Source organism: Strix aluco, chromosome 1, assembly GCF_031877795.1.
Source record: "Strix aluco isolate bStrAlu1 chromosome 1, bStrAlu1.hap1, whole genome shotgun sequence".
NCBI classification, from domain to species: domain Eukaryota; kingdom Metazoa; phylum Chordata; class Aves; order Strigiformes; family Strigidae; genus Strix; species Strix aluco.
In genome coordinates, this window is record NC_133931.1 from 29,432,172 (window position 1) to 29,450,793 (window position 18,622).

The 18,622-nt window shown below is 37.3% G+C and overlaps 1 protein-coding gene across 1 annotated transcript in view; it reads left to right on the plus strand.

The window, feature by feature from the left end:
* CNGB3 (cyclic nucleotide gated channel subunit beta 3) overlaps positions 1-18,034 on the plus strand; it is a 76,697-nt gene extending 58,663 nt beyond the window's left edge. Inside the window, exons 11-18 of the mRNA XM_074820275.1 lie at positions 1,927-2,068; positions 4,019-4,178; positions 4,587-4,684; positions 5,720-5,803; positions 7,890-8,008; positions 12,609-12,755; positions 15,301-15,481; positions 16,625-18,034. Coding sequence (XP_074676376.1) covers positions 1,927-2,068; positions 4,019-4,178; positions 4,587-4,684; positions 5,720-5,803; positions 7,890-8,008; positions 12,609-12,755; positions 15,301-15,481; positions 16,625-16,858 — 1,165 coding nt within the window. The 3' untranslated portion in view covers positions 16,859-18,034. The remainder of the gene's footprint in view (positions 1-1,926; positions 2,069-4,018; positions 4,179-4,586; positions 4,685-5,719; positions 5,804-7,889; positions 8,009-12,608; positions 12,756-15,300; positions 15,482-16,624) is intronic.
* The last annotated feature ends 588 nt before the right edge of the window (positions 18,035-18,622 follow it).

Genomic DNA, 18,622 nt, shown 5'->3' on the forward strand with positions numbered 1-18,622 from the left:
TCAGAGGGCCTCAGATTCAGGGTAAGCATGAGAAGGTGCATGTAAGACTGTCTATTTCAAAACAAACATCTCCAAAAGTATTTCTTCTGTGTTTGTTGGGTTTTTTTTATTATTATTTCAAACTCAATAAAATTCAACAAATAGAAGGAATCTTCATTGCTTCAGAAGCAATATTATGGCCTCAAATTGCACCAGGGAAGGTTTAGACTGGATATTAGGAAGTATTTCTTTACAGAACGGGTTGTTAGGCGTTGGAATGGGCTGCCCAGGGAGGTGGTGGAGTCCCCATCCCTGGAGGTGTTTAAGAGTCGGGTTGACATAGCGCTTAGGGATATGGTGTAGTTGGGAACTGTCAGTGTTATGTTAATGGTTGGACTGGATGATCTTCAAGGTCCTTTCCAACCTAGATGATTCTGTGATTCTGTGATTCTGTAATAGTCATAGAGGAAATAATAGAAAATCTCATTGTACAATTAAGGAAAACGAACTTCAACTCCTAATCATTAGTGAAGCTGAAGTATGATTGTACAGAGATTTAGGAAGTCAAATTCCAATTAATAGGAGGCTTTAAAAAATATTCCTAAACCAATTACTTGTTAGCTCAGAAAAGAAGGAAATGATAACATATTCATGACAATTATTTGAACTAATTAATCCTCACTGCACAGTATGGTGGATGTTGCACTACTGCTAGCGATGCCATGTTCTAGAATGAAATTTAAAACAGAATCTTAGAGATGCGAAAGCACTTTATATATATATATATTTTTAAAGAGAGTTAGTATGACTATTCTCACAAAATAAAAAAAATAATTTAATTCTCTCCAGGTCCTTTGTTACAGTTTTCATAAACTTCTGTTACCATACTAATAGAAATACACTGCTTGAGTGCAACAGGCTGCGTCATGCACAAGGCAGTACAAAGGTGGCTGTGCAAACAGAGCAAAAAATCTTTATCCAAAAATCTCACACTTCAGATATGAGAAGTGACAGACAGCTGACAGATACTGTGAAGGAGTCAATATAAGTCATATGTTGAAGCAGAGTCTTAGTGACTGACCATTGCTTACTGCTATATTTGGTTTCTAGATCAAAAGATTTCTGAGAAAAGTCTTGAAGGGCATTAACAAGGTGGTTTTGTAGCCATTGATGGAAAGCTCTTCCCATGCATGAGGGAAAGTAGAGAAGAAGGCAAGAAAGTATTTGTTAAGGTGACAGAAATAGTAGTGGAGGCCAGCCACTAGGAGAAGTTAATGCAGGGGTCAGCCTTTCACTGCTGAACAAGAGAAGTGTTCGGAGAAGCTGGTTTAAGTCACAGCTTGTGGAAGCATGTAACTTCTGTTTGACATAGCCCAGGAGGCAGGGCCGATGAAGGGCGCTCAGAAGCAGAGTAGGAGGAAGACCAACGTGGTTAAAGGGGTAGGAATATAAATGGACATGAGAAGACCAACACTGCATTTGTTATGTCCACCATAAGGCTTCACACTGGTGTCATCAAGTGAAGCCATGGAAGAGACCTTCAGATGTGTGTGCATCTAGCATGTTACAGATAAACTCTGGGAAGTCTCTAACAGTTTTACACTGTTTCTAACATCATGGCGTCTTCACTAGCAGCAGTCTAACATTGTAATGGCCACCTAGGCAATTTGTTACAGAAGTTTTCTGTAATGCTGCATAGAGTTACTGGAGAAGAGTAAGTAACCACTGCATTTCCCATATATTCTATTTTGCTGTCAGTGAGAACATGCAGAATAATGTGATTTACATAACTCCATCATTTGTAAAATCATAACCCTTTATAAAAAATACTGAAGGTCTTTTGGACTGAAAAGCATCACAGAAAGGCCCAACTCAGGTAGGTATATTCTTAACTTCCACCACATGACTACCTACAGTCAATAACAAAAATGCTGTCTGTATTCACAGGTATCTGAGGTGTTACTACTGGGCGGTTCGTACTTTAATCACAATTGGTGGCCTTCCAGAACCACAAACTCTGTTTGAGATAGTTTTTCAGCTGCTGAATTTTTTCCTGGGTGTTTTTGTCTTCTCCAGCTTAATTGGTCAGGTACATCAAAAAATCGATTAACTACGTATGTTCAAATTACTGTAATGATTATATATTAAATTTAATGGAGTTTATTTCTGGGATAAAGCTTAGCTTCCATCTGAATGTCCCTCTATTTAACTGTCATCCTTTCTTATTCTTCTGACAAATACATGTGTTTAATCAGTTCCCAGTTTTGTAGCCCTTTTGCACACAAGCTGATATAAAGCCACGACTCTGCAGGACATGGATGATTCTTCAAACTATGCATGATTCCTTTTTTCTTCCTCACAGCCAATGAGACAGTTTCTTAACATTCACATTATGCTGTTAAGTCTGATATAAAAATTATAATTGTAGGTATGATATTAATATGTACAAATTATTTAATAAGTCATGCTCAGTACTATTGCCAATAGAATGCTGTTAATGGAAATCCTATTTTTGTCAAATTAGAATTCTGCTTTTTTTCCATAAATTACAATACATTTGTTAACCTGAAAATGAATTATTTTCTATGTGTCTTCATTCTCATTTGGCAGGAGGAAAAAAAAAAAAAGCCCATAGCACAGCAAATCAATTATCTTTGCAGATGAATAACACTGAAATGTTTCTGGCTTGTAACTATTAAACTTGGGCTTTAGATACATAGGTTTTAAAGTACCTTGCCTACAGAAAAACAAATGCCATGGTTCCTATATGATACTGTGTCTTATCGGATTCCTGTAGAAATCATTCCAGACTTTTTGATTTGTACATGTCTGCTATTGGAAGAATTATTACAAAAAAATAAAGATGAAAAGTGAAATTTAATTTTTATTTTGAATACAGGATTCAAAAAGTTCAACAGAACAGTTTAAAATTGTGTGTCTCTTGCTGTTTAGAAGTACAAGAAGAGACAACCATCATGAAACAGACTACTGCCTATAGGATTTAAAATTCATCCACAAACAAGAACTACCAAAAATAAAACACAGTATCTAATATAAAATATTCCTTCTGGAGAACTATTGAATTCAAGTATATTGGATTAAACTTCAGAGTTTGCAAATTTATAATTTTTTCCTCAATTGATGTAACTGTCAATGACAGCACCATTCCCCAAAAAGATTCTGCAGATTAGTTTTTGTAACCAGTATAGTCACTTGCAGACTCAAACCTTAAATTTTAACACACAACTTCATTGCAGTTTGTTATAATTCCTAGTTATAAAGAGCTCTTAAAATTACTGAGTTATTCCTGATTTAGCACACTTGCCTAAAAATTGTTATTCCTACTGCAATCAATTACATCTCTGTAATAAAGAGCAGAAATCACCCCACCAGCACACTAATCCTTGTCCACTGCAATATGAAGCCATTCTACTAGAAACTCGTCTATATAGTTAGGCTTCTGAAGAAGGAATACCTACGAACATTAACTCATCCACTTTCTAAAAACTAAATTACATTTGTGTTGGAATGTTAAATGATGTTTCTGCAGTAAAAACTTCAAGGTCACCTTTCAGCTCAAAGTGCATTTTTAGGACTGATCTAGATTCGCTTAATTATTTAAATAGTGGCAGGATCTTAATTCTAGTGGTGCCAATTAATGTTATTAGAGAAATTTAGCTCAGTTTGCTTCAATTCTGACTCATATTGCACACCAAATGCAGAGTAGTTTTATTATGGAATTTTAAGAAAAGCATTATCTATATTTTTCATCCATGCCCAGAAATATGAAACAGAAGAATAAGCTAAAACCCACAAATGATCCCTTTAAAATCATATACACTTTCCAACACAATTAGATTAAATCTGTACTGCTTCTGAAAAAATGGATGAAGCACCTATTCAAAGCATGCAGATGAATGTATAATTAATCAGTGATTTTGCAAACAAGTGTTTTATTCTTTTTATATGTTGTTGACAAGATATTCAAATCAAGACTATTTTTACTGAAACGTGTAGTAACAACAACTGATGTTTGCAGATGAGAGATGTTATTGGAGCAGCAACAGCAGGACAGAACTACTACCGTTCCTGTATGGACAACACTGTCTCCTATATGAACACTTACTCTATTCCAAAAGTGGTCCAAAATCGTGTTCGAACCTGGTATGAATACACATGGGACTCTCAGGGAATGCTGGGTAAGGCTTTCCAATTCCAGTTACGTAGCAGCTCCACGTGAGAGTGGCTGTACAGATACACATATAGGGTGAAATTCACATTTCTTTTCTGAATTGCATGCGAGAAGTGAAAGGAGGGTATTCAATGTACTTTAGAAAAGAAAAAACTCCAAAGCAATATGAGGCTTACTACTTCACAGATTCTATTATTTATACAATATTGTGGCTATAACTCCAGACAAGATATATAACTTAAAAGACAATATCTTAGTAAAAGCATATTAGCAGTTTTCTCATTTGAAATCATAAATGCTAGAATAGCTCCATTAAGTTATGTATTTTTCTGTACAATGTCCATTTTTATGGACATTCTTTCATTCTTTATATTTTCTAACTAAGAGAGTTTGATTTTCTTTTTTTCTTTTACAGATGAATCAGAATTACTGGAGCAGATGCCAACAAAAATGCAATTAGCCCTTGCAATTGATGTGAACTTTGCCATTGTCAATAAAGTTGACTTATTCAAAGCAAGTAGTTTTACAGGAGAATGCAGAAATGTGTGGTATTCCTGAAACGGAAACCTTGTTTTGTGTATCTTGCAACACTTAAGAACTTGTTTGTTAATATGCAAGGCAAAATAGCTCAAAGAAATATCTGTTAATGGAGACATGTCAGGACAAAGTCAAGAGCCTGCCTTTGAATTTTTTGTGTCAAAGCAGAGATATAAAAAAAACCAAATGAGATTAAAACATAGTCCTGTTATATCAACATACTAAAGCTGATGTCATGGTCATATTGTAAGTGATTTCGGAGTATAACTAATCTCAAGAATCAGACATGGAATGTAATTTTTAATACAGCCCACCTTGCTGTATACCGCCTAAGTCTGCCTGAGAGATCACAAATGCTATGTCTTCTGGCAACATAACTTTGATGTAGTGAATGCTACTTTTTAGTAACTTTTGTGCAAAGTAGCCTTCTCTTTATTATCATGATAGCTTTCCATAGATACAATTTAAATGTAGTACTTAAGACTGGATTTCTGACACCAAAATAAAGAGACACGGCATTTTTAGAAGCAATGTTGACATACAGCGACCTTAACACTAATTTGTTTGTTAGGGTAATTGCAAGAAATTACATGATATCTATGTATAAACGTTACACAGCTTGCGCAGTTTCTGCCACATTTGCTGAAGATGTGGAATTCATAGATTCATAACAACATTTGACATGATCTGGGTTTTTTTCCCTGGATAAGTGAAAAAAATTCACATAAAAGACCATAAAGCTCTGACTGAGCTTCCATAGCAATTTTGATGTACAGAGTCTTACTTTGTAGAAGAGATGTTCAACCCAAAGAGCACTCTATAAGTATTTAAAATGACAATCGTTTCAGTCTTTTCTCTGCTCTAAAAGCTGATTCAATGTTTTGAGTTTGCATTCCACTTATGAAACCCTGGATAATTCATGTATTGTTGAGTTTTGCTGCCCAGTGTAAGCACTGATAGTCACTTGTGCTACTGAATTAATAGAGAAATCAATTCTAACTATTTTAACAGGGGTGCGATACCCAGATGATATATGACATGCTGTTAAGGCTGAAATCCATTGTGTATTTACCGGGTGACTTTGTCTGCAAAAAGGTGAGCATTGTTATCTCTTTCAAATAATAGTTACAGTATGTATTTTAGGAAAAGAGTTCAGATATCGGTCAACAGTGTCATTTAAATAAAATTAATCCTGTGTGAATTAAATAGCATAAAAGTAATTATGGTAATCTGTGTAATAATAACAAATGTGCTCTCAAATTTCAACCTGGAACAAGACAATATGGATTTTATTACTTACATCATCAAACATAAAATTATCGTAATATGGGAAAGTATTTAATGTAAATATGGCTTATCTAATGATACAGAGCTTAATTTTTTTATACATCTATACATACAAACTTAGACTACAGATCTCAATCTCTGATGCTTTGCATGTGCTTCATTTGTGTACTCAGAAACTCTTAAGTGGAATTATCCAAGAATGTAGAAAATACACTACATTCCATGCTGCTCCTTACAGCAGGATCTGATCTTGCTCTACCTTCACTCACAGCCCTCAGCCATCTCCAGACTTCCAGCTGAATGCTGTTACACTGTCCCTTAGCAAAGCATCTATTTTCTCTTAGCATTTTGGCTCAAACATGGCCCTACAATAACAAGGTGGATGGTTCAGCTTCTGACCGAGTAAGCTCAAATCTCTTTTCAGAAGGCATGTAAGTGTACTCATGGACAGTATAGGATATAATTAAAGCATAGCAGAGGATGAAGTATCAGTACTGTTACTGTTCTGGCAAGACCCACAGTTCATGCCACACCCAGAGCGACCATCAGAACCCCTTAACTTGTCTTTAGCAGTTCTGGTCCAGCATGTTCACTAATGTCCTGCTCCCTCCAAGAGTTAAGCATATGATCCTCTTCCTGAAAGCTGAGTTAGTCCCACTGACTCCACCGTGTAGGAAGTTAAACATTTGTGAATGCTCCGAAGGATCAGGTGTGTCCCTTCAAAGATCAATCCGAGAATTACTGTTGGCTAGGAAGGGTGGAAGAGTAGTCTGGAGTGTTTGTTTGTACAAGGCACACCATGAAAGGATCTTAGACTGCAGCTGGGACTCTGCCACAATAGACATAATAAATGACAGTAACAGATTCAAGGTCTTGATCCTGTAGTCAGGTGCCAAACTTTCTCAACAAGAATGGATTATGAGATATTGAAGTATCAATTTATTCCAGCTTGATTCAGAGCTAAAAGGCTTGTATAGATCTACTATGTGGCCAACAACCATAGTAACCCTATTAATGCTTTAACACATAGTAGGGAATAAAGCTCTGTTGGAACCACCTCCTCCTTAGATATATGTTGGCCTCATCGTATTTTACCAAGACTCTGCATGCAGGTTTGCAGGAGCAAGTGAAGGGGTAGGAAGTGCAAGCCCTATGTTTTCAGTCCTGGCTTTGTTTCTGTTGCCTTTTCACTTTTAAAATGAAGTTGCTGCTCTGCCTCCGTTACTCCAGCTGCACGAGTGGAAAAATCGTTATTTGCCTGCCTTACTGAGAGGTTGTGAGGACTGTTATGATCATGGTTGTGATGTACATTATATTACTCCAGTTTTTATGCTTTTTATTGTATATACTGATGTCACACCTTTGAATCATATTAGATCATGTGGAGGATATTAAATAAACCGATAATCTCTTAAACCATTCAATGATTACATAAAAGTTGACAAAGTTTGGAATTACTGTTTATTTTTATTTTTCTTTTAAGATAGGTAAGTGATAGTAATAGTGTAAAAACTGAAGCTTTTTAGACCACGAAGCATAGGCTTCTTTGCACTACTTCTCTGCACTACTGCTGCAGGACTTTTGTTCCCACTGGAATAGTTGATGGAAATGACTGCTACAATCCTCATTATCTAGTCTTCTTTTTCCAAGTTGGCCTAGATGGTCTTACTCCTGTTCAAATATTGCCCCACATCACAATTAGAATGATCAAAGCACAAATCTTGCTTTGTGCTCAGTGCTAGGAAAAGTACTGCAAACATTTATTTCCCTGTAATGCTGATAAAACTGTTTATGAGAGAGTGGAAAGAGATTTAAGGAAGAGTCTGTCAGATTATTCTAACAAAAAACCACTGCCCTGCTAACACATGGGATCTTTATGTGTTTGTGTGCTCAGGGAGAGATTGGCAGAGAGATGTACATCATCAAACAAGGTGAAGTTCAAGTCCTTGGGGGCCCTGATGGTACAAGAGTCCTGGTTACACTAAGAGCAGGAGCTGTATTTGGGGAGATCAGGTAGGTACATCGCTATTTTTAACACTTTCTTTAGAACTGGTCAAATAATCAATGGTTGTTTAACTTCTCTGTGGTAAGCATGACAGCTGCCATGAGGGCTAGAAAGTGGGTAGGATCAACCAAGAGGACACTGCACAAGGAGATGCAGGTAAGTGAAGAAAAATCTATATGTGAAGCATCAGAGACTAATCTGGCAAGATCTGAGACCAGTGTTTTGGCCAATGTACACAGGAATATACATACAAATTTCTCCTTCAGCATTTAAAAGATTTCACACATCTTCCTGTTCCAAGGTCTGCAATACAGCAGGGCATTTTATTGCCTCTATAGTAAGACTAGCTGCCCTTACACAGCAGATAGTAAAAATTATTATTAATTTCAAAATTATTATTAACAAAAGAGTTAAAAAATCTAAAATAGCAAATAAAATTAGTGCATTTTAGGAGCTAAAGTAGGGATTAAGTTGCCAAAAATCAGGCATCCAAGCTCGAAAATGTATTTGTTTAAGAGCATACACAACAAGAAAAAGGCTGACAGACTAGATTTTTGGCTCTGAGTTTATCTGGAGGAGAAAATTTTTCTCTGGTGGCTACAAACATTTTTTATATTCTCATGTGGTTGCTATGCAAAATTCATTAACTCCTCTGTGCCATGTTCCCCAATTAGCCAGCCAAGTGCTGGATTTTAGGCACTGCAGCCCCTGCTGAGGTTGGCCTCAGGAAAAGTAAAATACATGTGCTGCTGCATGTGATAAACTGGATCCTTGATTTCTTCCAGCTGCCTTCCTGTTATTGTTAATCCTCTTGCTAGTAGCTTTAATCTGCCTTTTGAAAAGTAGTAATCAGCTCTGTGCCAGGTTTACAGCTATCTTCTACTTGTGTCTCCCTTTGTAGTAGGGAAAACATTCCTGTTTATCCAGTGATGTGCATACAGAACTTGCTTAGACCTCAAGTGGAAAACACCTGATGTATCCCATAGATACAGACCTTTTTCATTGAAGGGGGGAAGTGAAATTATACCAGCTCTTTGAGAGAAGGTTATTTGAAAGGTGTTTCTCTGTGTGACAATACAATACCTGAGCAAAGCCTTAAACAAAATGTTGCATTGTAAGTTATGTGGAAAGGCTGAAAATGCACTGTTTTTCAGTAAGGGCTGAATAATTAAAATATAAAAGAAAAAGCTACAGCAGCCCAGATATGTAACACACACACAGTTTTCAATTATTTATTAGTTTTTTATTTGGAGCAAGGACTTTATTTTTTAAACTGAGAAACAATAATGATTGGTTTTAAAACAACAAAGGGATTTTCAAACTGTTGATCTAATACAGGTGAGCACTTGTTTCCATGTGAGAAGTACACAATGGCCTTTAAAGATCCATTTCCCAATATGTGTTACTCTTTACATAATTTCCAATATGACCAGTGAAACCATCAGCAATGTTGTAACGCTATGCCTGTAGTCTTGTTTTATTCATCATTCACCTACTGTGGCAGCATACCCGTTCAGGCACATGTAATTTGCATATAAATGTCAGGCAGTGGATAAACTCGAGGAGAAAAGACACAGCACCTGGCAGACATCTCTAAAATTGAAGAAAGAAAAGACATGAAGCACTAAGAGTAGCAGTAGAGATTTATCCTCTTCCTTGTGACAAGGTGTTAGAAAATAATGAGTTTGTATAGTGCCTTTCTATATAAGTTTTGTCAAGGTCTTCTGAATACCATATAGTGAAAGCAAATGAAAAAAATATTCTTTAATGGATGAAATACTGCTTCATTTAGCACATCCAAGTTTTCCCCTCAGTATTCATAGCATGGTTATCACCTGATACCAGACTGTTTTTCTTCTGATTTCTGATTCAAAATTTGTTTAGAGAAATAGGTCAGCTTCGTTCCAAGTGGTTTAACTACATGATTTACAAGACACTTGTTATTTAATCTCACTCTGTTCATGTAAATGCATGTAAATGATGCTTAAAAAGTCTGAGGGCAAAAAAGTTGAAGAAAACAAAAAATGTTTATTTTAAAAAATTTCCCTGGATTATATTAGAAGGCAAATGCATGACTAATGTTCAGACAAGTCCTTTGCCAATTTCGCCCTTGAAAATTGTTACAGAAACAGATTAAGTAATAGGAGTTGTCTTCCAATTAACATCTTACTCTCATTATTACTTTCCTGTATAGATAATATCAATTTGGGGAAGCAAAATAACCTCAGAATCAGAGGCAAACAGATTGGCGCTTTAATGAGAGCCTGTCTGCACAGATAATTGAGAAAGAGAGAAATTCAGCTATAACACAACACTTCATTAGCCCAGAGAAATTTACACTTTAAGACAGATGTCCTCATTCATCTATTCACTGATATTTCACTAGAAGTATTTGCTATCAGAAAATGGTAATTCTGGAAAAATTAAAACATTTATCCATTATATATAAACTACAAATTAAAAAAACATTTCACCATTATATATAAATTATATACACATTTTTGACAGAAAGATCTCAAATGTCTGGTCTTAGCTTTAACCTTTCAGCTGTTTTGCAACTATGAAAAAAATTAAAACTACATGGAGTATTTAGCTTTGTGAAAGATTACATTTTCCACTTTGGCCCAGGATTTCCCATGAAGTGGCAGCTGCTGCTTTTCAGGGAGCTCTGCCCTTTGGCGCTTGACATCCTGCTCAGAAGCAGGATCCAGACCTATTTCCTATTCCTGACTCACCAGTTCTCTCCACATGCACATAGGTGCCGAGATGAGCTGACACAACCCTGCATGTTCTGCTGCTATGCACGCCATTCCCTGCATCAATTTGCTAATTTCAATGAACAGCAGCTTCCTACAGAGATCAGCTATGAAGGAAAAAAAAAAAAAAAAAAAAAAAAAAGCCAAGTCATCACTTTGATAACTTTATACCTTGAAATTAAATTTGCTAGCATAAGAATTCAAAAGTTAACATTTCATACTAATATTACATCATTTCAGGCTAACAACTGGAGAAATAAATGTAAGGTGAAAAAAGCAAATTTCTCTATTAATGTAGATATTACATTATCAAGAACCATTGCAAGGCAAATGTAGTTATTTTAAAAAATTTGGTCTATCAACTCCCTCTCAGCACACTAGCCAAAATAGATTCAAGTCCATAAAGCTGTCCTTAGTCAAAGATTATTCTTCTTGAGCAAGGACTGCCTTACTTGCAAAATTCACCTCACATCATCACTGTAATGAAAAGGCTGATCTCTTTAGTCCTAGTCTGCCTCAATAAAATGAGCTTTCTGTTAGGAAAGCCTGAAAATTATTGTTCAATGACTTGTTGAGAAGTGATTCATCAGAACTCAAAAGGTGTTTGCAATTTTCTTTAGTTGCTTTTCTTATTGTGCAAATAGTTTTATTCTTTCTGAGGAATTGTACAGAATTGTTTAAAAAGAAGACAATATACTGCATTTTCAGCTCGAGTTCATATGTTGATTGTTCTCTTGGGTTGCAGAAAAACTCTGTGTGTGTGTGTGTGTGTGTGTGTGTGTGTGTGTGTGAAAATAGCCTTGTACACACAGTTGCAGGTCTCATACTATCCTTCATAAATCAAATATATTATCTGTACAATCTAATATTTATAAATATGTTCTATTAATATATTTAATCTTAAAAACAGTATATCCTTGATTAATATTTTAGATAAGTATTAATTCAGGTTGTGTGGGGTCCAGACTACCCTTTATTAATAACTTTTAAATTTAGAGATTACTAAATATTCTCTACAAATATTAACTCACTGGGAAATATTTAAGGGACAAATTTTAGGGTAGATCTCCTTGAATATAGTCATAAAGCAATTTTAGTACTAAGAGCAAAATGCAACTTCTCCTGCTTATCACCAAAGCTGAGAAGTGAGGTCACTTTGTTTCATTTGCTTAATGCAAGCTGAACAATTTAAATTTTTTTTGTAAAACATCTAATTTTTATCTGGATATCCTTGCTATAGCCAACTGCTGCTTGCTAAACTGGTCTAATGCCTTACAAAATAGCCTTCTTTCTGCTGGCAGACACATTTGTAACTGTCAGCCTGAAAGACCTTCCTAATCCATATCATTCAACTTGCCAACATTCAAATGTGAGATGTGGTATGTGAGAAAACTGAAAACCAGAGTCCCACAGAAATTATACACTCAGGAAAACTTAAACTTCTTGGAGAATCATTCAATCATTGTAGTAACTGTAAATAACTTTCAATAATAATAGATTTGTGCTGCTCTATTTCTGATGTAAATCATTTTCAACGATAAAATTGAGGATAATGCCAAGTTCACATGAGGACTAAAACAAATGCATTCCTTGCAGTGGGTGTCTCTTGGGAGAAATGTCTCTATCTAGCTAGACTTTTCACAGTCCTTAGCATCTACGTATGCCTGGCCAGTAGTGACAATTTGCCTTCCTGAGGCAAGATGGTATTTCAAAAGGGCCTTTGCAGAACATCAGATAGAACAGTTGGGTATGTAAGTGAGTTTTATGATTACTTTAATAGAGAATCATCAGCAAAGAGATTCCTCACTAGGGCAAGTAACGATGTGACTGATGATGTTTATTTTCCTTCCAGCCTATTAGCTGCAGGTGGAGGAAATCGAAGGACTGCCAATGTGGTGGCTCATGGTTTTGCCAACCTTTTCATTCTGGACAAGAAAACACTCAATGAAATCTTGGTGCACTACCCTGACTCAGAAAAGCTTCTCATGAAGAAAGCAAAGTATGTCCTAATAGTTTTTAAATCACATTATTTAGCTGCACAATGGACCGTTGTGACATCTAGACAGATTTGCTTTCCTTTCTTAGAGGAGTGACAGATATAAACATATTTGTATTTAGAGATTAGATTTGTCTGGTTGTACTAGTGAAAGTCATGGTCTTGGAAGGGATTCCAAGGGTTGTAGAAATGTGGTAAGTAGAATGATGTCTTAAATGTAGTTGCCTTCTCCTTTGTATTTCAGGTAACAAAACAAATAGGAGATAAAGATACATATCAGGACTCCTTACATAATCAAGAAAGAAACTGCAGGACAGATGTCAGTTAAGGAGTAGGTTTTCAAAGATGTAACAATTAATTCTACAGCGATATGTTTCTAATGCACCCACAGACTTGTATGCATTTCCAAAACATTAAGCAGTAGTTAGGAATGGGTTTAAAGTAAGGCCCAACAAGATGGAAATACAGACTAGAGAGGTGTGCATTTTATTCAAAAGGATTCTGAAATGGGACTTCAAACCCAACCTGCTTTCCATCTTGCTTTGGCTGCAGCTTGCTAGGATCACCATTTCTCCAGCTTTGAAAGGGCAAAATATTGTCAGATTTTGTCATAAAATTATGACTAAATTAGTATCTTGCTACCTTATAAAAGGTCAAAATACTTGAAACATTTTGTCATTATTAGCATACTTCAGCACTCATTGTTCTCAGCTGTTGCCTTGCATTGCTATGAAAGGTTGGAAGGTTGCTTCCAGACTTGAAATTCCACCAAAGACTAAACTTAGCACTATAGTGACATTTTGTTTAGTGGAAGTGCTAGCAGATGGTTTCATTCAACATGTTTCAACAGTCCTGGTTGTCAAATGACAGTATCTTGTGAATCATCATGTCTCTGAGGAACAAGGAACCTAGACACAGAATGAGCTGATTGCCCAATATTCACAACCAGCATCAACAGGTAGAAAGGTGGAACAAGTCCACTGACTGATGGTCTCTAGCATTTATCCTTCTTGATTTTTCTCCAGCTTCTTTCTAAACAGCTGTACAGCCATCATTACTTGTTATTCCTGTCTCTCTGTACCACACCACCTTCTGCTTTCTTGACCACCCTAATCATATCCTGCTAAGCCATTAAACTCTTCTTCCTCCAGATAGCCCTTCTCAACTGCAGAAGCTTAATCATCCTTGTATCTGCACTCCCATTTGAGGTCAAAGCCCTCTCTAGATATCAGACTAGTTACAGGATACCCTGTTTAATTTTAAAGATATGCACTACCTGACCTGTGCTGGACGCCATGTACTCTGCTCACCTGTCTGGGCATTCACTAATTCTTCCAAAACTCTCATGCTCTATGTATGAATTAAGGCCTCTATGAGAGCCATGTCTCTAGAAAAATTAGGCACCAACAGATTTGTGCACTGTTGTGATAAAGACTGCAGTTATGTTTAGCTTTGGAATCAAGTTATCAGTCACTCTGCCCTGGAAGGCCTACATTAGAGTTCTCTGTGGAATTGCATTGGCCATCCCACACCTTCAAAGGGCTCCTTGAAATAAACTCAAAGGATTTATTCAAGCAAGAAATTTGTTCTATTATCACCTGCCTGATAGTCACTGTCTTTACATAATAAACCCATGCAAGCTGAAGTGTACTTTTTAAATTTATGACAACAAAACTTTAAAAAAAGTAAAATCTTCACTTCTGAAATTCCCAAAGACAGTGGAGAAAATTATAGTATTATGGGATTTACTGTATTTCAGACTGCAAGTGTAGTCCTTGTTCATAAAAAGCCCTAAGTCAGTGCTTTTGCAAGAACAGAAAAGTTGCCTTGAAAACTGACAGTAACCTAATAGAAATGGAAAGCATGGGAACCCTCTGCTTTTCACTGGTTCCATCTACCTCGGAACTGTCATTTAATCTTTACTCTCATTGTTCATTCTCACTTCTTGTCGTTATGGCTGCAAATCAGTACAGCTACGGAAGGGTGTGAAAATCTAGTCTGCCACATGATTGGCAGTAATTTTTATATCTTCAGGGTGTCTTCTGCTACTGAGGAAGACCAAAAATAAGTACCACTGTCTAACTTGACCTACGAGAGATGAGCTATGCTGGAAGTTAGGCTGGTAACCTATTGCTTCCACAAGCATCAGCTAGACTCCCAACTGAGCACTAAACGCTCTCTGAATTTGCATCCAGAAGGCCAGGTAAGAAAGTGCCACCTCAGGTACAAGGCATCCATTCCCCTCCACGCTACTTTTCTCCTTATAAAAGTCTCACCTGCTCTGTCACACCTTAAATTTGAGCCTGCACTTGTTTATTCTCCAGCATATAGGTAAGCAACATCAGATTTGATGCCTCCACTCTACGAGACCCTAGGGTAAAACCCTTACCCTTTCCAGCTTTTCTCTTGCCACTAGACCTGGGACCGAAAAAAAACCTGTCTGGAGAAGTGTCCAGGTTTTCATCCACGAATGTGACATTTTAGCTTTGCAGCAACTTTGCTCGGTTTCACATCACTGCTGTCTGTTCTCATTCCTTCCTGCCTCCAGGGTGCTGCTGAAGGAGAAAGGGAAACCTGCTCCAGGACCACCAGTGCAACAACCACGGGGCTTGGCCAGTCTCTTTGGGCAGAAACAGGAAACTCCAAAATTGTTTAAAGCATTGCTTGGAGGAAAAGGAAGAGAAGGCCTTGCTAGGCTGCTGCAGCTGAAGAGACAACAAGACATTCAGGTAATGCCACAGAAAATAGAGTAGATTCTTCCAGGTGCTGAAAGAAACTGCAAGGGCTTGGGGAAAACACAACACATGAAAACATAGCTTTACTGTAATCGACAGCAAAAATTCCCAATAGCTGACATATAATCACTGTACCTAATCTCTGTAAACACTAATTCTAAAATTTGGCTGAAATCTTCCTGGAGCTGGACTCTATGCAGGGCAGGGAAAACAGAAGCAAAGAAAAAGCAAGGAAAAAAACAAGCAAACAAAAATCCTCAAAGTAAGGATAAAATAGACTTTACAAAGACCCTAAGGACATCCGATCTTCTAATTTTATGTAAATAACAGTAAATACAGAAATATCTGAACACAATAATCTGATCCAGCTGACTCAAGCACACAGTGAACTTTCCAATTCAGTCAGATCTCTGGTTGTCACAGATTCTGAACACAAAAGTGTAGCCCACATCTAAAACTGATTAAATCTCTAATATATTGCCTTATAAGAAAATTATTTTAGTTGATGAAAAATAATTTCCATATTATACTCTGTTCTGAGAAATGGTAGTGTTAATAATAACCTGCTCAGTTCTACATACTTACCCAAAGGTGGCAGAATCCTTTTCTGTCTTTATAGCTGAACTAGCTGTGTTTTTCTTTATTTTAAGTTAAATAAAGAACTTTGCTTACACAAATGACTACAACACTATGATTGGAGCAGAAACATTGCTCAATTTAATGTGTATTTGTGAACTTAATAGCAAACAGGCTTGGCCAAACAATTGGGGCACTGGGCAATATGTCAAGATTTACATAATACTTTTTCTTTCTATACTAGTACATAAAGGAAGGCAAGATGTAAGTGTGACCCAAATTGTGCCAGTTTTATCCTGCTGTATTAATAAGCAGATACTATTACTATCTACAAGCTTTTCCTAGGTTTTATGTTGACATTCTGATTCTGAAATTGCATTTTTCATTTAGAAACTGATCTAAATGAAATTTATATCTATTTGCATCTAAATACAAATTTCTATATGTTGTATACCATTAAGCATAGTATCCATGCTGTGCTTTTCCACTGCATATACAGAACAGAACTACTTCCTGAATTTCTTCTGCAGCATTGGAAAACATTTAACTTCTTGTTTTTAGGAAACTCAGGCTGAAGCAAAGCTTGAACAAGAGGAGAAGAAACCTGTGGAGCCCACAGCCTCATCTGTACCCCCTGTACAAAAGGAAGAGCCGAATGCAGACGCTAAACCTAAACCTGCAGTTATGCACAGAGGAACCACTAACGAGTCTCTGATCATTAGTATGTCTCCATCACCCAGAGCAGGAGAAGGAGAGATTCTTAAAGTTGAAGTTAAAGAGAAAAAAAATAAATAGATGGTGCTTTGTGCTGTCTTGCTGAATTCAGAGAGCTAGAGTAACTTTGCTTTTGAATACAGAAGATAAAAGTAGAACCTACTTGAGAAAAATCTACCCCAGCTCCTCTTCTTTTCTCCCTCCTCTCATGACACAATTGGACAAATTATTTGAATACTTACCTCTTAACCTTGAGCCTGAAGAGAGAACTTCAGGTGTAATAGAAATTAGAGCTCAGATTGTATTTTAGGACTACTTGTTTCTTGTTTGATCTATGCTCTCCCTTATCTCTTACTCTGTCTTGCTCCTGCTTTTTCTCTTCCCTCTCCTGTTCATCCTCGCTTTCTTATTGCTGTTCCTGTTGCTCGGTTTGCTCTTAACTTTTGTATGTGTTCTTTTCTATTTTCTTTTCTGGTTTCCCATAGTTATCCTTTTTCTTGTTACTGCCCTACTGTTGCTGAGGTTACTTATGTTTCTCTTGATCCTTCTGTCTCCTCCCCTTATACATCTAATCAGTGACCTGCTTTTGTGACCAGCACGGCTCAGTGCAGAAAGCTGTGACGCTGTGTGTTGGGATGTTTTCGCTTGGGACAGAGAGCTACAAAACAAAACATTGTGAAAAAATAAAATCACAAAATCCACAAGGGGGAAGCAGATTGCAGAATTATTGCCAGTCCTCTGAAAACATGAGCATCTGCTCCAGATGTCTTTGACTCTGTGAGTAAATATGGCAAAGACTTAAGATATTTCCCCTCCACAGCCCACGGGTAACTTTAACTTTGGGCTGTCAATTCATACGTTTGATCTTCCCAAGGGATTGATCATTAATAATGCCCACTGAAGAGCAAGCAGTTGACAGTGGCTAACTTTTTGAGGAATCTTGGTATCTAACTGGCCACTTTAAAAATAAAGGCTATTTTATAAAAAGCAGGATTTACATTTTCTGGCTCTGTGGTGCATAGTTTCAACCAATGCTCCAGTTGTTCACCTCCATCACAGACACTGATTGATGATGCAAAGTGAGCCCCGTGCCTTACTGGGGCTGAGCTACATCGTACCTGTGAACTAAAGAAAATCCTGAGAGGGATAGAGCTTCCTAAGAAGGAGCTTCCACACTGTCAACTTTCTGCATCAAATCATCACAGAAAGAGATGCAACATTAAACAAAAGGCTGAAGCTGTGTTTTAAGCTTAATTCTTGATTACTTTTTTCTCTTCCATGGGTTTGCATCTCTCTCGAGCGAGACCATCACGCATGTGCAGGGGGGAGTGTCCGAGGCGTAGTCAATCCTGGAGGCGGGTAGCCTTCGACCAGGAGGTGTGATTTGGTATTATAATGAAGCAAAGTTCATCTAAGGTTCATGATTTCTTCATTGATGTTATGGCAACAGATGCGATCCGTCTTTTTTGACAGTGGCTCTGCAGTCATCTCTAACAGCTCCGGCTAGGCGCAGGTACCGAACAATAGCACAGCACTCTTTGTACTGCAGGGCTCAGGCACTGAAGAACAGCACTGCACTGCCTGCACCACACGGTTCAGTACTCAGGAGAACAGCACAGCACTCGCTGTGCCACACAGATGTGCATTCAGGAGCCTTTGCACCACATTCCACTCCAGGAATTGGCAGCTGCGCTCCAAACAGGCCATTGTCGGGTACCTCACTGCCCACGTCCCTGATGACAATGCTGAGACAATGCTGATCTTCTGACCGACTCTTACACCCACCAACCAAGGAAGGCACCGTGCCAAAATTAGTCTGCAAAATGCATGTTTATATATGATCCT